Source organism: Simochromis diagramma, unplaced genomic scaffold (genome assembly GCF_900408965.1).
Source record: "Simochromis diagramma unplaced genomic scaffold, fSimDia1.1 OVJJ01000486.1, whole genome shotgun sequence".
NCBI classification, from domain to species: domain Eukaryota; kingdom Metazoa; phylum Chordata; class Actinopteri; order Cichliformes; family Cichlidae; genus Simochromis; species Simochromis diagramma.
This window is the reverse complement of record NW_024387047.1, coordinates 2,902,416-2,925,262: the sequence shown is the minus strand read 5'-3', so window position 1 is coordinate 2,925,262 and position 22,847 is coordinate 2,902,416. Positions and strand designations below refer to the sequence as shown.

Here is a 22,847-nt window from a genome sequence, read left to right as displayed (position 1 = left end):
CTCGGTCCCATCATTCTCTGGTGGCCTTCCAGCAGAATGCAGACATATATTAATATGAGATTAAAATGTGTGCACAGTCAGACAGGATGAGGAGTGTACACTGGTCATCATGAGAGATGTGTAAACAGGAATTGAGAGACAAAGTTCCATGTAATCTCTGTGCTCCAGATGCCAAGTTCATACAAACTCACAAATAGCTTTTGGCTAGACACAAGGACTGTTATCGCTAACAAAATAAAACCGTTTTAGCCACCTCACACAGCCTGTGGCAAAGATCTCCACTGAGTCACATACACAGGACATTATGTGACTAAAACTGACCACGTGCATTTCACCTCAGTGGACGTGAGTTTAAGGCACACACACAAAAAAAACACACTAGATGTGCCTATGTGCACACACATACACGCACAGAAGCCCCCTTAATCTCTGATATTGGAGGGTTTAGGCTATAGAGCCAATATTTTTAGACTGTTTCTCACACTGACCCTACAGCCAAGTGTCATTTCACCCCCGCTGCAGTGCAGTGAGCAAAAATGAAGCTCTTAACACAATCAATGAATGACTAAGCGCACACTAATCACAATAACATTAGGTGCTAGAGAACAGTAAGAATAGCTATGGCCCCGCTCCTCTAGTGTGACACTTAATTAATCTGGTTTAATTTCTACTAATGGCTTCAGTTCAAACAAGGTGAAGAAGATTGAATTAAGTGTTAGAACTTATTAAATATTAGAATACAGTACATCATAAGAATATTATCAAGTATATTTATATGTGAGTATTTAACGCCTTAAAAATTCATGCCAACAACACTTGCCCCAAAATATCAAATATGATCCCAGGACTAATACAGATCCACTCCAGTGCCTAGATTAACTATAAATATGTGCATTGTTCTATATTAGTAAGACTAATCCAGAATAATACAATACACAGTTCCTAATAAACCCAATTAAGAATTAGAGGCCATTGTTTATACTGTAGAGCAGCGGTCCCCAACCCCCGGGCCTCGGACCGGTACCGGTCCGTGAGTCGTTTGGTACCGGGCCGCGAGAGTTGAGGTTCAGGTGTGAAATGTATGGTTTTCAGGGTTTTTATCGGTTTTCAGCGTTATTTTGTTATCGTTTTTATCGTTTACTCGGTTTTCCTTGGTCTTTTCACGTGTGTTATGAATAAATTTTCTTTTTTTCGGTACCGGTACTAGTTTTATTTTGTTGTATTTATCTGCGACACCTTAAAGGCCGGTCCGTGAAAATATTGTCGGGCATAAACCGGTCCGTGGCGCAAAAAAGGCTGGGGACCGCTGCTGTAGAGGACAATTATCTTCTCCAAAAGAGAGGCAGCCCTATAACCTCTACCAGGAGGTCACTTCATTGAATTTCTCAGAATATGTCTAATGTCTACTTTTTATACATTCACATTCAAACAGACGCAGTTAACCACTGTTCCAGTTACACTGGTTACACTTTTCCAGTTACACTGGAACAGTCATCGACTAGGATAAAGCGTCGGTGTTAATCTGCCACGGCAGAAGGCGGTGCAGTTGCACAGTCATTTGATATAGAGCTGCTGGTGCTCACTTTCCTAGCTGCAAAACTGGAACTAGGAAATAGGCTGGACAGTAAGGGTGCGAAGCAGATCACCATTCCCGGGAAGCTATCTTCTTAAGTGTCCCTTCAAGGCACTACTTTACCTCTGTCAGCAGCCAATCAGATAAGACACTGTCTTTGGCTGTCACCTCTCATTGTTAGTGTCTGCGGATACATTTGCGCGGGCATGAAATGCAAAAAACAAGTTTCTTTCACGTCTCTTATACTGCTCCTCTCATCATTATCAACTTACCTGTATGACTAATCAACTTATTATTAATATAACAGAATGTCCAAAAAAAAAAATCAAACAACTTTTGTTTGCACTCCTTGAAGGTTGTTAAGTAAATCTTGCCTCTCAGAGTGACAGTGGCACTAACAGACCAGTACAAAACTATGGTCTTAAAGTAGCCCGATGCCTGTTTTAGGGTAATAAAAGAGTCAGTGAGTAAACAAAGGTCTGCTGGTGACTAGAGATGCTGCTATTCATGACAGCAGGGCGGAGGAGCTTAAAAACCCCTCTGCTCATTTCTCTGTGAGCACTGTTGCCCCAAAACTGTGTCCTTAAAACCATATAGCCTAGATAGAGCTTCAGTATCAACACAGGTGCTTTATTAGGCCAAAATTCAACTGTGTGACTGCAGCTACACTCTGCCAATAACATCAGCTAGTTACGCAGATAATGACGAGTGCGAGAAACGACTTTAACTAGACACAGAACTAAGCTAGAGGTGTAAAGGTCAAAGCACACTGCCTGTAAAATATTATTGTTCTAGAGCTGCTGCACATATAAAGATCAGAATGATAGGCCACATGCAGAGCAAGCCAGGGAAAGTGTTTTAACAACGTGTTACAAGACAAAATCACCAAACTGATGCCAGCCCTTGTAAACCCGTGCGCTCTTCTGTGTTAGACAATTTTATATCCATTGGACAAGTTTATATGATACGAGCAGTGTTTTTTCTTTTTTTTCTGCCATCAGTGGAATGTTTTTCAGTATCCCAACTGACACGCTGAGCAGACTTTGGAAAGAAACATACATTCAAAGTTTTATTTACAAGATTTAAAAAGGTTTCCACCTGTGCTATAGCTAAAGCACATACCCATAAAATCTAAATGAGCAGCATTAGCAGGTGAATAAATGTATTCCTTTTTTAGCAGGCATTTGTCTCCCTTTCTAACCAGCCTCTTGCTGGCCAAATTGGGTAATAAAAATCCGTGAAGCAGGCAAGGTGGAGACGGTACCATCTGTTCAGCTGCTACGTGAACTGGCACCTAAGACCTGGCCTGCCCGTAGAGCCTGAGAGATGCCTGTCTACAAGCCAGCAAGTGTTGACAGGCAGCAGGCAAACAGCCAGGAGAACCCTTCACACAAGTATGTGTGTGACTGTCTAGTCTTTTTTTTTTAATCTGTGACCTGTCAATTCAGTGCTGCTCACATCCTGTTACAAACACCTCTTTAATGTTCCAGTGGCAAATCTTTCTTCTATCAGTGAAGCCCACTGAAGCAGGTGATGGCCCTCTGATAAAGCAGAGGTGTAGATCCAAGTGCTGCTACTGAAATAAAGCTCAATTTAAAATGCATCACAGAGAGAACTGCCATAAAAACTGCACAAGCAGCTTTATTTAGAGTCCAATAAGACTTTAATCCTTGCTTGATTGTTTTTACTTCTTTATTAACTTCTCCCCCTTTGTTGCTGCAGGAGGAAATCTTTGTGACATTCGAGACTCAAGACAAGAAATAATAATAGGATGTCTCAGACAAAGATATGTTTGTGGTTGCCGAGGTCTATATATATCTTCCAGAGGAGAGCAGATGTGGTGGGGAGATGAGGGAGGGTCTGTATTGTTCAAGCTGTCGGCAGTGGAAACTTTACTGTCGGTAGTGGAAGACCAAGTGATAACCCTGTGGAAAGGCCGGGAGTGATAAGGCAGTGCGGGGGGGACCACACACACACAAAAGCAACACAAACAGGCACACATGGAAAACTGGCAAAGCCCCCGTGACCATTTTTTGAAACAAAGGGGAAATCTGCAGGGAGTGGTCACACTCCAGCTTAGTCCTTCACAGCTCAGAAACATCAGCACAGAGCTACAGATGATCCTGCTTACAGCTGTGTGACCACTATTAGTGTGATAAATGCTGCATCCTGTGTCACATCTAATGTTATTTCATTATTGCTTTAGGATGACTATTACTGTGTGAAAACCTCATGAAAAAGAAAAGCACGGGAATAAATAATATAACTAATGTAATGTCTGAATTCCACAGTGTGAATAACCTTTCTTAGACCTGAGATAGGTAACACTGCTGGGCTCATAAATCAGTTAAAGTAGTTCATCTGGCAGTAACATTTGACAGTAACATGTAGTGAAATAACAGATTAGTTTAGACTTTTCTTAACTTTGGTGTTATATCTTTATGGATGGGCAGCATGGCGGGACAGTGTTTAGCACCATTGCAAGAATGTCCTGAGTTCGAATCCACCAGGACCTTTCTGTGTGGAGTTTGCATGCTCTCTTAACTGGTTATTCTAAATTTGTCATAGGTGTAAATGTGAATGTGGATGGTTGTCTCTCTCTCTGCATTAGCCCTGCCACAAACTGGGGACCTGCCCTGGTTGCACCCCACCTCTCACCCTGCGGCAGCTGGGACTGTCTCTTACCTTTAAGTTGCTAACTACTCTGTAAATACCCCATGATTCAATTATTTGCACCTTTCTGTACGAAAGGATTACTGATCAATACAAAGCAATGCAAAGAAATCTAAAAAGAAGAGAAGACTTTGTTTTAAACATCCCTCTACATTAACAGCCATTAGACAGACAGAAAACTGATTATAACAGACTGTAATGCTGTTTGGAGATAAAAACAAAAACAAAAAACAACAATAACCAAATAATAATTAACAAATAGATGATCTAATAATCTATTAGTTTATCTATCAGTATTTTCTGAACAAAGAATGTATGAGTTTTATATATACAGTAATATTGTGACGTTCACTAATGTCAACAAATAATGCATGCAGGTCTACAGTAATTGAGGGTCTTCTTTTTTCCTGCAGAAGTGAGGCTGAGAGTGGGAGGACTAATGATGCAGTAATTAAAGCAGACGCCAAGCTCCCGACACCACAGCAGCTTTCCGTGGAGTAACGCTCAATGCCACCCTCCTCTGCAGCTGGCTCTCCATTTACATGTGAGGGAAGGAAATAACATGAAGGTTCTGGATGCAGCACGACAACTGACCAGGCAAAAACCACAAAAGCTATATATTTCATTGTGCCGTGTCTTCAAACGTCCAGAGTCAAATGATGCAAAGATAAACCTGTTTGAAAGATGAAATGTAAAAGAAGCTACGTCAGTAGAGATGAGAGTAAGTAACGAGTGCATATTAGCGTCACTGTGTATTATTGTGCTATCAGTGTACTTCTTGTCTTGCCTTAAATGGGAAGCAGAGGATGTCAAGCAGCCAGATACTGATGTTCACTGGGAGGCAGTGTTCCATTATGGCCAAGCAAGTTGTTGAGGCAAACCAGACACAGTTGTGAGTGGCAGAAGATCCACTTTTAACCGACGCAATACTCTGACTCATGCATGAACAGGCATTTTCATTCAAATGTATGTGTGTGACCCAATCATAGCTGATATTTATAGAAAGCACAGCATACAGTAACAGCATCCAGGTGCTCTGCATTACAGTATGTTTCCAGAGCAGGAAATCCTAAAGAACTAAGAGTCTGGAGGAAGAGTACGGTCATAAGCATAGTTAGTACCAGGCCCCGCTTAATGACTTGAGCAGGCCAGACAAGTTTGTACTTGTACCATAGGAGAAAAAAAACAATGGCCTTAACAGGGAAATATTCACCCACGAACTGTACATGGATCAGAGACAATGAGCTCTCCCATCAAAGGCTTTGGGTTAAATAAACAGCTGTCCTGCTGGGAATGTGCACTTGGTTGTATATGGGGGGAAAAGGATAAAGGGAAATGGTGAGTGGAGAGGTCTCTGTAGGGCATAGAGCGAGTGAGAAGAAGCACAACCCAGCTGGTGAGGCTTTTTTTTTTTTTACTGTGCGCAGTCAATGTAAAGCATGTAGACACAAGGAGAGACGAGGCATTAAAGCTCACGAGTCCAAACTTTACGTTTCTGTCAAACTGTCAGTGAGCAACTTGGGGTTCTGCATGTTCCTAAGGATACTCATGCATGCAAACTGCAGACTTGAGCAGCCAGGGATCAAACCACCAACGCTCGCCTGAGATTTTTAGCCGATGCATCTATGGTATCAAATTAAAAGTCCTACATTCTCTTGTTCTTGAGTTATCGTGTTCACAAAGCTGGGTGTCCACACCACCCCGCCTGACAAAAGGTGCCGGCATTTCGGTAGGAGATACTCCAATCCACTGTCTTTTTCTGCAGTTTATGGCTGCAGTTATGCTTTTGGCTCAGGATATCGGCTTTGAGCTGAGAAATAGTTCATGTGACAATACTCTGAGCTCACAGGAGCTGTGGTCGTCCAAGATGGGGAAGTCTGAATTCGGGTATTTATTCAATATAAAATAAACTCTGATTTTGATGATCATGCCCATGTGGCTTTCTGAAGGGGCCTTTTGTTTAAATATCCTTCACCCAGGCAAGAGGGCTGTCTTTATATATACATATTGACAGTTTCCTCTAGTTTCCAGTCCTAACTTTATATTTATATCAAAAATACGAGATGGGGTATTGATCTCACCTATCTTGATGGCAAAGATGCCATCAAAAAAACAAAACAAAATGAGTAGATAAAGAAATCCTAATTAAAAAAAACGTCAGGTAACTTCTAATAAAGTGAACTACAAATATCTTTCACATCACAACATTTAACCTACTTTTTACTCATCAGTGTGTGCAGCAGCAACCTCCTTCAAACCAGTTTTAGCAGCCGCAGCTTCACAGTTTGGTTATCACCATCATCGTCACGACAGGCAGCAGTCATTCACTGCTTGACGTTTTATTGCAGGCCGACTGACTATCCTGCTGTGGCTTATAAAGAGTCAACACATTCAACTGACCTTTGAAATCATTTAAACAATACACGATACAGGCCTTAATTTTGCAGCTTGCTGCAGTTAAATTACAAGATGAGGCAAGGACATAATTGTCTTTGAAGACATTAGAAGTTGTAATGACAAAAACAGAGTTCAATTAACATAATTTTTGTTTAAAAAATGAAAATCAAAATGAAGTACTACTAACCCTATAATATAATCAGACAGGGTATGTAAAAAAAAGAATCCACTGCAAAGCTTTTCTGTGACCAACACACAATTTTCATGCATCCCATTTCTAAACCTAACCCTACAGCTTCTGGTGATGTGGAGCAGGGCAGGGGAGGACAGACTAAACTCCAGGTCCTGCCTTTCAGCCTTTACCACAGCTCTTTTATTCAAGACGCTTGGCTTCTGTGGTGACAAAAGAGGTATGAGCACTTCTGTAATCATTCAGTTTGTATGTCTCCCTCAGCAGACGCGACAGCCTAGAGAAAACGCAGCAGGGAAGAGAAACACGTGAGCATGTGTTGCTGTGAGTGTTTGACTATAACAAACAGTAAGTGTAAAAGTTTCATGTAAGTGAAGTGGATGTGGATCATAGATAAAAGCATAAGTGGACAGAAGGCCTGCTGTTGCTAAGCAAGCTCTTTAAAACACACTCTTTGGGTTTACAAGATGAAAGTCAGCCAAATTCCTTTGATAAACACCACTGACGCGAGCTAAAATACTGAACATAAACTGCACGCACAACTCCAGGTATAAACACCAACATGTTCACAGCAAGCTGTTGGAAACGTAAACCTCTTACAGCAAACTCTGCTACATTTTTAGTGCACAAATACAAATGTTGAGAAAATCCTGGCTCTGGGTTTATGTTTATCGAGTGTAGAAGATCCCAGTTTGCTACACAATGCGCACGGTCGGCGAGTCAGCAAGGAGCTGTGAACTTTCCGACCACATCAACAGAAAAAAGAAACCGTTCACGTGGTGCATGGACAGAATCCCCTGTGTGCAACACCTTTATCAACTTACAGACAGCAGGTGAGAAAGAGGTTCCACTGAAACCCACGTGTGCTGATGTTAAAAGTTTGATGTCTAATATCACATGCAAAACAAGGAGATGCTCAACATCTATGAGCTTTCTAAGAAATCATCATATTGGTACTTTATGTATTATATACAGTACTGTGCAAAAGTCTTGTGTCCCTCCTCACTGCCAGACCTCCAGGCTTTCTGAGAGTCTTTCAGTTTTACTTTGAATATTGGTTGCTTTTATCAGAAGAATGTTTTCTTAGTGTCTTTGTTTTTTATGCCACTTAACACTGGCCTATGAATAATTCAAATATAAAAAAGACACCTAATTTAAGGGAAGAACCAGTGTGTCCATATGCATAAAAGACAACTTTAGGCACTTTGTTACTAGAAAGTGTCACTATTACTATTTGCTTCCATTTCTTTATCTGAAATTATGAAAAATGCCAAAAAATAACACAGTTTGACAGGCATAAAATAGTATTTTTCTACCAACAATTGATTCCCAGAGAGTTTTTAGCCAAAAACTTGGCACATCTCAGCATGATGTACAGTGTGTCCTTGAAATACTTGAGGAAACTGGACAAGTGGAGGACAACAAAAGGAATGTGGGATCTAGAAACTATCTACAGCAGATGAGCAGTATGTTATGTCCTTAAAAAATAGAAAGAAGTTTGCATGCAGTACCTTCACAGTTTGATCCCCCGTGCAATTCAATGTGAAAAGCACCTAACTGGCAGCAGCTTGATTTTTTCAGACAATAACTCCAAACACATTGCCAATGTAGTAAAAGGATACAAAAACATACAATGGAACACTATCAGCCATCGACTGGCCTCCCCAGAGCCTGGACCTCAACATTATTGAAGCAATCTGGGATCATCTTGACAAAGAATGGGAAAAATAACTAATAATCTTAATAATCTGCACAAGTTTCAATAATCTGCTGCACCTATTTCCCACTTGTCTAACACAGCGTACAGAAATACGAGGTGGCAGATGACTTTCGCACAACACCTTACTTGGACTGCATTTCCTACTCTCATTTGTTGGCCTTCTTGCACGCCAGCACTGGCCTTGTCAAAATGATGCAAACACGTTTTCATTAACTCCACAGAAAACATCAAAACAGACTACTTTTTTATCCATTTTTTGTAGTCAAGCTCTTATTAAAGGTGTCAGTTAGTTCACAGTTGTCAGCCCCTGTGATTTAGCATTCAAACTTCAATCTGCACAAGGACAATTCATCTTCTTTGTGTTGCTTCTCAGAGACAGCTATCTCAAAGTCTGAACAAATAAAGCCAAAGCTGCTGTATCTGCATCACAAGTTGTCAATAAAGGAAAGTGAGATGTTATTTCAATTGGATAAACGCACTATTAAGGCTGACGCTGAACAGAATATCATACCGCAGATTAGCAACTAACTTTACCACTTTACCATGCAACATTATACAAAACCTGCAATCAGTGCCAGCTTTTAGTATCTCTATTATTGGGCAACGACCTTCACTTACAGGAAGAAAGAAAGAAACCTCAGAGTTACTATCTAAATATGCAACGTATATCCTCTGATACAATATCTCGACAGGCAGACAAGTCTGGACACGGAGCTGCTTTGGAAAATGAACTAATGCTACAACAAATTTTTTCCATCACTGATCATTCTGTTTTGTCTATTAAGCGAGCAGTAGTTGTAGTAATAGTTAGTAGTAGTTCTGTCATCTAACCCACAGTTTAACACGCCAACTCAGCTAAAAACCAAACTATTTATCAAACTACTTTTGCAGAAAAATGTCAATATGTGCAGAAGAAGCACATCTGGACACTTTATGTGGGACATGACCCAGCTTACCAACCCTCTAACCCAGCTTGCTAAAAGAACCCGGTTGTGTCACCATGTAAATATCATAAACTAGTTAGCTAATATGAACCTCTCTAAATTTGGTTTACTTTTACTTTATGCTTAATATAAACCTGTTGGCTCAGGTCAGCAAAAATAAGACTTGCACAGCGACTTGATAGAAATTTTGCACTAAATCGAAAGTCTCCTGTTCTTGGGATCTGACATTATTGATCTTTTTTCCTCCCATTGCACATAACCTACTGTAATCCTGAGTGGAGTTTCATGAGCCATCACTCTTGTATCTTCTGGGAATCTTATGAATGAGTCTTTAGACTCATCAAGGGGCTGGGTGGGGAGCTGTCCCCTCACTTGCTTTCCCAGCTGGGATAATTATGTTTCTTGGAGTAAACCCAAACTTCCTTTGCACCGCATCAACACTCCCACCCTTATCCCTTATCTGGGCCCAGTGGGACCTGGCCATTCTTTGTCCGGGTCTTTTCACAAAACCATTATCAAATCCTCCTGAGTAGGGTCAATGACCTCAAGGAGAAAAAAAAGTGGCCATCTCAAGCCACTGTAAAATCCCTGTCTCCTGGTATGTGTTACCGAGAGCCTGTATCTGGATTCATATATATGGCTGTGACTGTGAGTGCATCCTTTCCCCCAAGAGAACCCCAATATAAACTCTACTGTCTAGTTTGCCTGTTGTTCAGGCAAACTAGGTGGAAACAGCATGTTCCCCACATGAGCAACACGATCACATGTAGACTTTTACTGATTTGGGCCTGAACTGACTTGCCTGCTCAGGTACCCAAACCTGGTATTAAACAGCAAAAAGAAGACTTTATTATCTGAAAACTAAAAATAAGCGCTATCTAGCTTATTATTTAGCTTAAGAAGCCCCATAAATTCAATATGACACAGTCAGAATTTCATCTGAACTTTCATACAGAGTTTGGGGCAGATTTACTGACTAGCTGGTTTATTTAATTGTTCAAAACTGTTGCTTTAGACGCATTAATTTCTGTCATATGTGGTTATAGTGTTTAGGGTTTTTATTAAACAGGCAAAGCTTCAAATAATGATATCTGCATATGGCCAAGAACTCCCTGTGATCCAAAACTCAGGCTTCAGGCTGGTTTCTGGGAGTTTTTTCTACTGTTTAAGCCGCATGACATCATCAGCAGTGAATCTCCCAAATATGGTCATCTTTGTCTTAAACCTCTTTCTAAAAGCAGAGAAGGCACCCGAAATAAAACTGAAGACTGCAATGCTACTAATAAGATATTTTACTTTCACCACATTTAAGACTTTTCAGGGGATCAGTGGAAATTCCACAACACCCCTATCCCCCCCAAAAAACCACACCAAAGTGGTTTTAATTCAATCTTGTGGTTTCCTAAAATAAATTCAAACAAAGCACCAAAAATAAAAGAAACCGTTAGAACTGTGTGCATCAAAGAATAACACACACAAAAAAAAAATCAGATCACAACTCCCTTATTATTCCCACTGTAACAGTGATAGGTTGAAACAAGGCGGTGAGACTGGCAAACATTCCATCTTGGCATTGACTGGCTGTGCAAAGGAAACCAAAATGAGCATATCGTTTATTAGCGCTCATACCAGAAATTCACACGCGCCTCAGCTGATCTGATAACGTGCGGACAGCGACAGGTTCGCTGGCATCAGAATGGGTGTCCACATCTTACTTCCCTGTTCCAAACTTGTGGAATACATTACTCTTTCTAGCAAAAAAAAACAACAAATGCCAGATTCCTGAAATTCCATCCGTACCTTCTTAACTCAGTAGCAACCTGTCCGGAGTCCAATCCAGGCCTATTAAACCACAAAAGCAGCCCAATCCACTTAAAGAGCCTTAGTTTTTCTTGCCTTAGCGTAAAAAACAAATACACTGATTTTCACTAGCAGGTGAGACGTCAGCTGAGTGAGCGAGCACACAGTGCTGAAAGAATGTGGCCATATGTTGCTCAGACCACCTCTTAATGTGGTCCGAGTGATCAGACCTCAACAGGTCAGGCTGGAGAGTTTGCAGGAGGCAAACGTGCATGTCTAATATACCTTTTCAGTCTGTGGTGCAGCAACTTTTTCCACTTCTGAAATGAGGCTTTAATGCAAATATTGCGTAAAATTTCACAACATGCAAAACACTCATTTATTGCATTGAGGTTTTCTGCTGATACCAGGCTCACGAAACCCTTATACATTGTCAGTACCACCAAAGAGTAATTTGCAACAAAAGCATCTGCTTTTGCACCCCCCAAAAAAGGATGTTTCTTATAGTAGCACTGAAAAGAAGAAATTGCACTCTCATCGTAAAGTTTTAACAACAACAACAACAACGGATGCTCTATAACTAATATTAAGATGCACATTTACCAATGACTGGTGCTATAAGAGAAATGTGGTACTTGAAAGTCTGGGCTGCTGTTCCCTTTTGGTGCCATCTTTCAGCCTTCCTTCCAACATCTTTTCCTTTTTGAAATTCTAATTCCACGTTATGACAGGATGGAGCAGGGCAGCGCAGGGAGAACACCAAAATAGCATCATCTGATCTTTCTTTCATAAACTTTTCCACTCCTGCAGCAACACACTGGGACAGACTTTGGCAGCGGAAGAAACGCAAAAAAATAAAGCAGTCAGCTTAAGTATTTAGTCACAGTCCTGGGCCGTTGAGCTCCTCGGTAAAACACGGGTTACACCAAAAAGGATCCGATATTAAGAAGAAAACCCCCCATCCTACATCGTTAGTTTCCTCCTCTTCCATCTCTTATCAACACTGCATCACGTCTGGGATCACACATTCGCACTACTATTGCCAACACTATAAATACACACCATGAACGCACAACTACATTATTCAGTTTGGGAATTCACTAGCATCTGCCATGTGACTGGCAGCTATATTTAGCTTCCAGGGTCTATGCGGGCTGCAGCAAAATCATCGCTTGTTCAGAAGGAAAAATGCATTTTTAACCACTTTGCTTCTCACCTCTAATGAGACGCAGAGGTTGTGTGGGGTAACAGCAAAAAATACTTCCTCACCACACCAGACATTTAATGTAATAGTTACTGAAAATACTGGCAGCTAGCCTCTTGGTTTGAGGCAGGTGCTTTTTTTTCCTGCTCTGTTCCATTTTTAGTGGTGTAAATATGCCAGCTCAGTGGGATCCAAGCTGTGAAAGCCTGAGCTAATGAGCTGTCTGTCAGTGGACAGGACAGATACAGAGAGAAACAAGAGACGAGATGAAAAAGAAGTTGGAAGACAGAATCCACAAAAGGGGACATTCATAGTAATTTATTGCTTCACCATATGGTTATATTGGCTGAGTAAACAAAAGATGTATATGTCATCAAAAACAGAGCGGATTTCAACTGAATGAAAACTACAGTAAGATGAGCCAATAGTAGTTAGTAGAGCCAATGGTAGTAGTAGTAAAGTACAGTAACAACTCTGCCCTACATGTAAGGTAGCTGAAAAATGGGCATCTGTTTGTCAGATTTTAATCATTTAGCGTAATCACAGGGAGCTCTCCAAGGAAAAATCTTCAGAAGTCATGATATGATCTCTCAGTTACTATTACTTTCAGTTTAAACCATAGATTAAATACTGGATAAGGACACTCAAGTCACACCTACATTGTTTCCTCCGAACCGTAACGGAAACCTTTTCATTCTCTCACTTTTTTAAGCAGCACGATTACACACCATGTCAACACAGAAGGCGTGGCAGGAGGAGCGCGTTAGCTGAGCAGCAGCCTCGGAGCCCCAGTCAGTGTCTACACAGGAGGCGATCGGGCTCCCTGTTGAGCTGTAGGTCAAATTGAAACATCCACAGCAACAAAGATTACAGAAAGACGGCCCTGTTCAGCTAATGTCCAAATATTATATTAGGACATAATGTTGGATTTTTTTCACTAAAACACTGATAAAAGTGGACTGCTGCTGTTATTTCTTTTTAGGAAAGACAAACTTAACTATTCTTTATTGAGAGGCAGGCTTGACCCTGAAACTGCATGCTCATTGGCTAACGACTAGTGATGCCATTGAGTGTGCAGTTTTGTACTGCGGACAATCCTCCATCTTGAAACATCTTGAGTTGTCCGCCAAATGGGAAATGATACGACCACCCCGACCTCCCCAAATGGTTGCCAGTGGTTCCTGGAGGTTTCTGGCTGTTGGGTGCAAAGAAGTTGCTGCTCCAATAGCCTCCTAGAGACCTCCACAGCTGCCTGTAATTTATAATGTTAGCCCAGAAGTAGATTACAATTTTAAAAGTGTGACGGAAACCGTAAATTCATATAGATTATCTTCAAAGTTAAAGCTGTTTGTGCCTATATTGTGGTTGTGAAAATTGCTCAACAACTGCATTTTTGTGATATTATGTAGCACTCTTCATGTCTAATGCATATTTGGGCAGAACTACTGAAATAGAAGCTCAAACCATGTTTTATACTGGCTTACTTACCCAAGCGTAGCATTTATTTTGGTTTATCAAATGGCCAAAAATAAAGGGAAAAAAATTCAGTGCTTAACCCATTTAATCCCAAATTTTTCCCTGCAAAATAAGTGCATGTATTTTATTCCTTAGACTTCCCCTACACATAATTTGTTTTAATGTCATAAGGGGTTAAAATGGCAACAATTGGGATCGATCATGTCTACACGTGCAGTTATCCTCCAAAAGTAGATTCTGAGCCAGAAAAAAAAACCCTGAGTTATGTTCTGGAAATAGTTTGCTGCTGTTATTCTTTCTTTTACCCAACAGGGAGTAAAAGTCTGCCCTCCGAAAAAATTAAAAACCAGGGCTGTGAGAGGTCACAGCGGGATAATTTGATGACAACAAAGTCTGGCCAGCACAGTGTCCCCCTTTAACAGACAGAGACTAAACACTCCAGGGTTTTCTGAACATGATTACCAAATGATAATTGAGCTCAGCTCTGGCACTTAAATAATTCTAACCAATCATCAACCCTTTCAGACACAATGGCACCTATTTCTAAGGTGCAAAGAGAAAAGCATAAAGTGTGAATTGGTCCAAACTAGTGCAGCTACAGCATCTTCTACAGTTTGACTTGTTCCACCTGAATTAGAAAACTAATTACCAATTAGTTCATTTATTTTCCCCCTTTATCCTGTCTTGACCAAGCTTACACTTCAGTGGGATCATTAATCTCCATCTGTGCTTAATTATGCAAAACAGGGTGGCTCAGGAATCCAGCAGGACCCATGGGACACCTACTGTGTTTTCACACTGTGGCTTCAGGAAGGGAAGAGTTTATAAAAACCTAGCCCGGAGAGAACAGGTCCCGTATACGGTAATGATAGCTTCCTTTTCTGGTAGTAGTTTAATATGCTCAAGTTCAACATGTATCAATATATGGTTGAGATAAATTAAGAAAATTTGTTACACAGGAAGCCAGCATTTGAGCTGCAGTGACAGAAACCTTAATACGGCTCTTTACTTTACTGCTTTACGATGCTAATGAAAAAAATACCTGACTGAAACAGACACGGGACAGGGATCAGCACGGGACTGAATGGACATAAATAATAAGAAGAAAGACTTCAGAGTCCTGTTGTATGTGGTGCTGGGGTCAATTCACAACAAAAGTCAAAGGGCAAACAGACCACGGGGGGAGGGATGCTTCCTTAGAGCCACAAAAGCGAGCGTGTGAGAAAACAAAAGACAGATGAAGGGTAAACCTTGATGGTCGTTTTAAACACAGGACAAACCAGTGTTTGCTCCCATAATTGGATTCACTGAGCATGGTTCACAAGGCCGACAGCGAATGGCTTGAGCTCGAGGACGATTCTGTAATGCTTATCAAACAATAACTGATAACTACAGTTATCGCATCAGCTTAATAACACACCGAGGCTGACCAAGAAAACACTGGTTTTAATCGCATGGACCACGAGAATGGGTTTAAACTGCGAGCGCGAGACCCAAATGAATACTGTTAGATGCTTTGAAAAAAAGCCAAACACTTTTAAGTTCCTGTTCGATGTAAAATGTCAAGATCAAAATGATTCAAATTCATTTGAAGTCTTGGCAATGGGACTGCGGCTGTAGGCAGGTGTTTCGAGCCGTTTTCACACATGCACTGCAGACAGCACAGAGGTGCACGCAAGGACTGAAATATTACCTGCAGTCGGAGTGGATCATAGTAGATATTCAGCCTGCCGGCCCCCCAAGTAAAAAGTGTGAAGTCACATTGTACCAATATGCGAATAATACAGGTACAGCAAATAGTACAGCATTCACCGCTAGCGAGCGGGCTATAGCACTGCATCCTGCACCCCTACTCGGGCCTAAACCACACAGAGCATTTCCAGTACTGCGAGCATGGCTGAAGTGGACCGTTTCCTTCTGTGATGCATGTGAGAAAGACTGCACTGGCCAAAAGTTGATGTCTGAAAATGACTGATGACCATATAACATAATGTTAGCAGCATTACAGCAACACCGGTTCGTTTACAATAAAAATGAGGCTTATAGCAGGTACTGCTTTATACTGTTTTTTTGTGTTTCTGTTATTTAGCCCCACTTTTTTCTCGCGCGAACTGCCTGTAAGTGTCAGAAACCATTTTTCTAGTTCAGGACATGATTTCCCTCCTTTTTTTAAAAATATGTGTATGTCTATATATATGCACCCGTCAAGCCCTTTTGAACCATCACATGTGATTGGGCCATAGGAACAAACTGATCTGAATCGATGACAGAATATAAATTTTTAGGTGTGTTTGTCTTTATGTACAAGAACATAAAACATTGAGGTTTCTAGGGTGCACATTTGTCTTAACGCCAATAATAACAATATAACAGTAATAATAACGATAATAATGATAATAGTAACTACACATATATGGGTTTTTGCCTTGATCATCTCCACTGTGCACTAGACAGAAAGACTAATAAAATAATGCGACATAGGCTTCCTTCCATATGGTTCCCCACAGGCATAATAGGACGTGATCTAACAGCTGCCATCAGCTCACCTTACTGAGCAAATCTTGTCAACTATCCACGGTTATCTAGTTCTTATTTTTTAGTCTACCAAAAGAAAAGAAAAACAATCAGCATATCAACCAATACTTGCAGATTAGCTCCCCGTGCTAAAATCACACCACAACTGCATGTTACATCTGTTAGTGATGGGTTTATATTTGTAATGTTTGCAACATTACAGTAGCAGTGCAAGGTCGAAAATGAATATCTGCCATTTCAAGACAAGACTCAGTTAGATGATATCGTACTATACATGCATATTCTGAAGGCCTGACACAGTTTATATTGCATCTTGGCGAATTAGTGTCAGGCTGCATTTCCTAGCACGCGATTTAAAACAGACTAAAAGTGGAAACGGTATTAAAAGCAGTTAACAAAGACTTCATTCAGCCCACATATTCATCATAAGGATGCAAACACATCAGAGACTATAGATTGCCTTATGCATGACCTGCACACCCACTCAAAGCAGGAAACATGGATATTATATTTCAATTCAGAGTTTAGTAAGGAAAAAAAGCCAGAAAAATAGCACAGGACACCCAAAGCTTGGTGCTTGTGAGTGGTGGCAGGCTATTTATAGGCTTACTCCAGTCAGAGAGATAACTCTTTCCTTATGTTGTGAATCGGCACTTCACAAGAGTGAGAGAAGAAGAAGAGGGGGTACTCAATGCTGACACAACACTGAAAGTGACAGAAAAGTGTTTGCCCCTCAACTTGGTGCCAGCAGGTACCAGACTACTTTCGTAGACCAAGTGAAAGATAATTACATAATAATGACAAAACAGATGTCATTCAACAACTTCAACTGGCACACCTAATAAGGCCTGACACACCTATTTCAGACATAAGACGTCTCTGCTGTCTTGACATATGCATGTGGCACTGTCAAGAGTGGATATCTGAATGCTGCCTGCTCTCCTAACATCTCTGTTATTCATAACACTGGCTGCAGGACACATTTGACATGAATGGAGAAAAGGAGCAAAACATCAGTTGCTGCTGCACTTGTTTTTTTTAAAGCTGAATAACGACTATTTTATACACTCTGTATCACATCAACTAAAAAATAATAATAAAAAATACAGTTCTGATACAGACAGGATGCATGTTTGGTTTTTACTGACTGTGATGCACACAGACTGCTTCACATCAGCCTAGAGGGTGAGTCTTCAAATAGTAAACAGCTACTGCATCCCTGATTAGCTCAAGTTACAGTCAGTGGCAATACTACAGTAATAACAAGCTACGGGTTATCTTCCCGCCGCCGTGCATACACAGCAGGCAAGAAACATGAGAGAAAAAGTGGGTCACTGCATATGTTGAACACGTAACCCGTAAAGACAGACGGGTGTACGGTGTGTTTTTAAGGTTGTCAGAGGGCCCCCGGTATAACGGTACAGTAGCTGTTTAAGCTACCGCACGCGACTTGACACATACACGAGTCGTGACCAGCTTTGATATTATTTAGCATGATAAAAGACACGGAGTTGACCGTGTGGCGGGAGAAATATCGAAGCTAGAACTAAGCATTGGCGTGAAGAGACAGCATTGACAGACTGTGTTTATCAATGGGGAAACTCACATCCTCGAACAGGGATCCAACGTTGGCTGTCACCAGCAGTATTCCTGTGCCTTGCGCTGCTGTCAGCTTCCCTGCCATAATTCTCTCTCTCTTATTTCTCTCTCTCTCTCAGGTGGGTTGTGGACTTGTATAGCGGACTTTAAAGGTAAGAACCTTTAAAAAACAACAACAACAACAACAACGTGAAGAAGAGGCCCGTGAATGTCTCACGAAACTGGTTAAAACACTGCGAATTTGCGACTGGAGCCCGGGTTGAGGTTGCTTGGCTGGAGCATATTTTTCAGCAGTGGCCGTACATCTACTAGGAGTTGCTTTGCAGTAGAAGGTCCGTTGGTGGTGGTGGCGGCGGTGGCGGTTTAGCGTGCTGTTTCTCGCGCTACTTTTTCACGTTCAGAGCCATCGTAAAAGTTTCGGTTTTAATCCACGGCGAGTGCAGGAGGGCTCTGGTTCATTCCAGCGACGAGTGTTTCCCTGGCTTTTGTGCAGTGTAAAAGTCTCCCTCCTAAGGCAGGACGCTTTGCCAGGACCATTGCCTTCACTGTTTAGAGAGGATAGGCTGGAGTCCTTCAGTGCTCTGACGTCACCTTACCAATGAAAACACGGCGCGTTTTAAAGGGCCAGCGCACAGAAAACACTACCGCTCTGCCTTCTAACGTCACTGCACCCATTATCGGACTAAAATGGTCTATCTCTGAGCGACTGTTTGTCTTTCTGACTTTGTCCTGATATGCTTTTTGTATAATTTACTGCAATTTAGAAAAACTCCCTTTTTGTTTTGTTTCTTTTGTTTAACCATTGTTGTTCCTTACATCTCTGTCAAAAGGAAATTTATGCGTAGTTCAGGATGATTGCAGTCAGATGTTACATCACTCTTTCTCTGCAACTTGTTGCAGTTCATGGGAAACAAAATTAACAAAATCTATTACAATGGAAATATTTACAATGGAAATAGCCATATTCTGTTAATTTAAAAAAAGAAAATTGGTTTCCCATGAAGTGCAACATGTTGCAGAGACATGCCCAACCATAGGCAAGGCAAGGCAAGTTTATTTATATAGCACAGTTCAACAACAAGGTGATTCAAAGTGCTTTACAGAGACATTAAAAAACAAAAACAATAAAAAGCATGATTTAAAATTGATTTAAAAAAACAGTAGATAAAATCAGAACAATAGATAAAATCAGTAGTTAAAATATAAGTTTTGAAATTTAAGCTTAAAAGTGTGGATTTGGTGCTTTATTCAAATGCAGCTGAGAATAGGTGAGTCTTCAACCTGGATTTAAATAAACTGAGTGTTTCAGCTCACCTGAGGCTTTCTGGGAGTTTGTTCCAGATATATGGAGCATAAAAGCTGAATGCAGCTTCTCCGTGTCTGGTTCTGACTCTGGGAACTGATAAAAAACCGGATCCAGATGACCTGAGGGATCTGGAAGGTTCGTACTGGGTCAGGAGGTCACTAATGTATTTTGGTCCTAAACCATTCAGAGCTTTATAGACCAGCATCAGAACTTTAAAGTCTATCCTCTGACGGACAGGCAGCCAGTATAAAGACCTCAGAGCTGGACTGATGTGGTCCACTTTTTTGGTCTTAGTGAGGACTCGAGCAGCACAGTTCTGAATGAGCTGTAGTTGTCTGACTGATTTTTTAGGTAGACCTGTAAAGATGCTGTTACACTAATCAAGCCTACTAAAGATGAATGCATGGACTAGTTTTTCCAGGTCCTGTTGAGACATCAGAACTTTTATCCTTGAAATATTCTTGAGGTGATAGTAAGCTGATTTTGTTACTGTCTTAATGAGTTTTTCTAAGTTTAGGTCTGCATCCATCAATACACCCAAATTTCTCACCTGGTTTGTGGTTTTTAGGTGTATAGATTGAAGTTCTCTGGTGACCTGTAATCGTTTTTCTTTGGGACCAAAGACTATTACTTCAGTTTTGTTTTTGTTTAGCTGGAGAAAATTGTGGCACAACCAGTCATTAATTTCCTCAATGCATTTACCAAGAGCCTGTACAGGGCCTCGGTCTCCTGGTGACATTGTGATATATATTTGTGTGTCATCTGCATAGCTGTGATAGTTTATTTTGTTGTTCTTTATAATCGGTGCCAGTGGGAGCATGTAAATGTTAAACAGAAGGGGTCCCAAGATGGAACCTTGGGGAACTCCACATGTGATACTTGTCTGCTCAGATGTGAAGTTACCTATTGATACAAAGTATTTCCTGTTTTCTAAGTATGTTTTGAACCAGTTTAGTACAGTTCCCGAAAGACCTGCCCAGTTCTCAAGTCGTTTGAGTAATATGTTGTGGTCAACTGTATCAAATGCTGCACTGAGATCCAGCAAAACTAAGACTGACATTTTTCCACTGTCTGTATTCAGACATATGTCATTAAACACTTTGGTCAGAGCGGTTTCAGTGCTGTGGTTCTGTCTAAAACCTGACTGGAAGGCAGCAGTTATTCTGTTTTAAGAAGTAACTGAGCTGTTGAGAAACTGCTTTTTCAATGATCTTACCATACAGCTCCCTGACTGGTGACGTAACATTTGACTCCAATCATCCTGAACTAGGCATGCATTTCCTTTTTGGCAGAGAGGATGAGGAAGGTCCAGGCATGTCAGGCTACTCACAAACCACGAACCAGGTGTAACTAACATGTAACTAACAGAGCCATTAACATGCAGTATATTGTTGGAATTTTCATTGCTACTTCTAATCTGCAGAGTTATTTTTTTAGTTGCTGTATCATAATATCATTAAAAAAAACTTTATTGGCACATTTGCAAACATATAGCCTACTTAGTTCATCACAGTTTCACAAGCTAGAGTTGCACTGGTTCATGAGGCCAGTCAAGCCTGTTTGAAACAGCTGCTGGCAGTTTACTCTCTAAAAAGAGTTTGCGATGCCTAATAAACTAAGAGTTGGACAACAAGAACACACAACCTGGCAATCTAACAGAATTAAAATTTTAACTGTTGGTTGGCAATAATATACTTATAGCTCAAAGTTTAAAGTAACTTTGAGAGATTTTTGGCCACTAGAGGGCAAAAACGCAAATTAAACCAAGTTACTGAACCCGCCCTCTTGACCATGTTTGTGCCGTGATGTCCTTTGGAGCATTTTTAATCAGATTATCTATGCTAATTTGATAACTAATCACTCCACCGTCTCATTTAAATATAGTCACTCCAAAAATTATGCTAAAATAATGCTATAGTTATTCATTGCTAATATCAACATTTGTGGTTGTCTTCAACCTTACCAGTGGCGATGTGCTGGTTGACAGATGAGGTCTGGCAGGAGTCTCTCAGCTATGATGTTTGCAGATGACATAGTGATCTGTAGTGAGAGCATGGAGCAGGTGGAGGTATACAGTGGAGAGAAGACTAATGAAAATTAGTAGAAGCAGCAACATATGTATATGAATGAGAAGAGGACAGGTGGAAAGGTGAAGTTGGAAGGAGTAGAAGTAGTGCAAGCGGATGAATTTAAATACCTATATCTGTACAGGTATGTGTATACCTGTACCTAAAGAGAGCAGCTAAAAGAAGAAGGAGATGACAATGATGATGATGATTATCTTTGATCATAGGTCTCTAAGCTGAGCATATGGAGCATGGTTTCTTGTATAGTAAATGACTGAAAGCTGGTCTCGAAGCTGAAATCAAGACCATTAAAATGAATGATTTTAAGTAAACAATCTAAATAACTGTTATTTGTAGTTTGCTTGACTGTAATTAAACATCCAACATTAAGTGTACTCTGCTCTGCTAGCAGCCACAGTCAGGCACCAAAAGTTTTTCTAACCTGTCATGTTCTAACATGTTGTGCTACACAGTTGAAACTATAATTACTCTTTCCATTGTGTGTGTGATCTTTCCACAAACAGAGACAACCCTTGCCAAATGCGGATACTCACTCTTTGATCTATAGATTTCCTATTTGGGTTTTGGCAGAAAGAGTTTGGAAAATTTCACATTAACAGACTGCAGACCAGATCAGTGTGTATCACCCTTTTGCCAAGGGGTCCTAGACACACAGCCAAACCCACATGTAACAGATTTTTGTGAATGAGAACAGTTTATATTAGTTAGCTTTTTTCCTCCCTGGAATCACAAAAAAACTGTTTGTTGACCACATATTGGCATTCATACAGCATTAGCTCTCCTGAAAAGTCACTTATGACTGCTACTTTGGGTTGAAAAGCACCCCCCAAATTCAAGTCAGCAAAAGTCAAACAAAATTAGTGTAGATGACAGGGTCGTGCACGCGTGTTTGCACGCACCAGGCTGGCAGCTCAATTCATCATCCAAAATTGGAGACAGAGAAATTCTTTCTGTCACCTTTTAGCTTCTGAAACATCTGGCAGAAACGCAGAAAGCAGACTCCTTTGCATCACTCACAGATCATCATGTATTAATTACACGCTTTCTTTTCACGCAGCATGATGTGATCTCCCCTGATGGGTTTGAGGGAGCCCAGGACCATAAATAGCCCACCCTACTCAAAGGTAGTTTGAGGTCAACAGCTTAGAGCAGGCACATGACATGCTGGATAACAGCTCAATGAGCTCCTGTTCTCTAAGAAGTAGTAGAGTAAGATCTAACCTCACTGAGTAAGCTAAAAATTCACATACAATGCTATGTTGCATCTGATTGCAATTACTGAGCATCTAGCTGTGCAGAGATGACACAAGGGAACCTTTCCTCAAATGACGAAAGGATGGCTC

The 22,847-nt window shown here is 40.8% G+C and overlaps 1 protein-coding gene and 1 long non-coding RNA gene across 4 annotated transcripts in view; both read right to left on the bottom strand.

Moving 5' to 3' along the window:
* LOC120741726 (inositol polyphosphate-5-phosphatase A-like) overlaps positions 1–18,680 on the bottom strand; it is a 155,224-nt gene extending 136,544 nt beyond the window's left edge. For 2 of the 3 annotated variants that reach the window (XM_040044754.1, XM_040044751.1), the window contains exon 1: positions 18,119–18,679. In XM_040044754.1, the coding sequence (XP_039900688.1) occupies positions 18,119–18,196 (78 nt within the window). In that variant the 5' untranslated portion in view covers positions 18,197–18,679. Of the gene's footprint in view, positions 1–18,118 lie in introns of all 3 variants that reach the window. The other variant, XM_040044753.1, reaches the window with a different exon arrangement.
* LOC120741728 lies at positions 1,205–18,111 on the bottom strand. The gene is made up of 2 exons (XR_005697672.1): positions 11,206–18,111; positions 1,205–11,148 (listed from the first exon to the last, which is right to left on the bottom strand). It is a non-coding gene; the product is annotated as an uncharacterized LOC120741728 (long non-coding RNA).
* Positions 18,681–22,847: the final 4,167 nt, after the last annotated feature.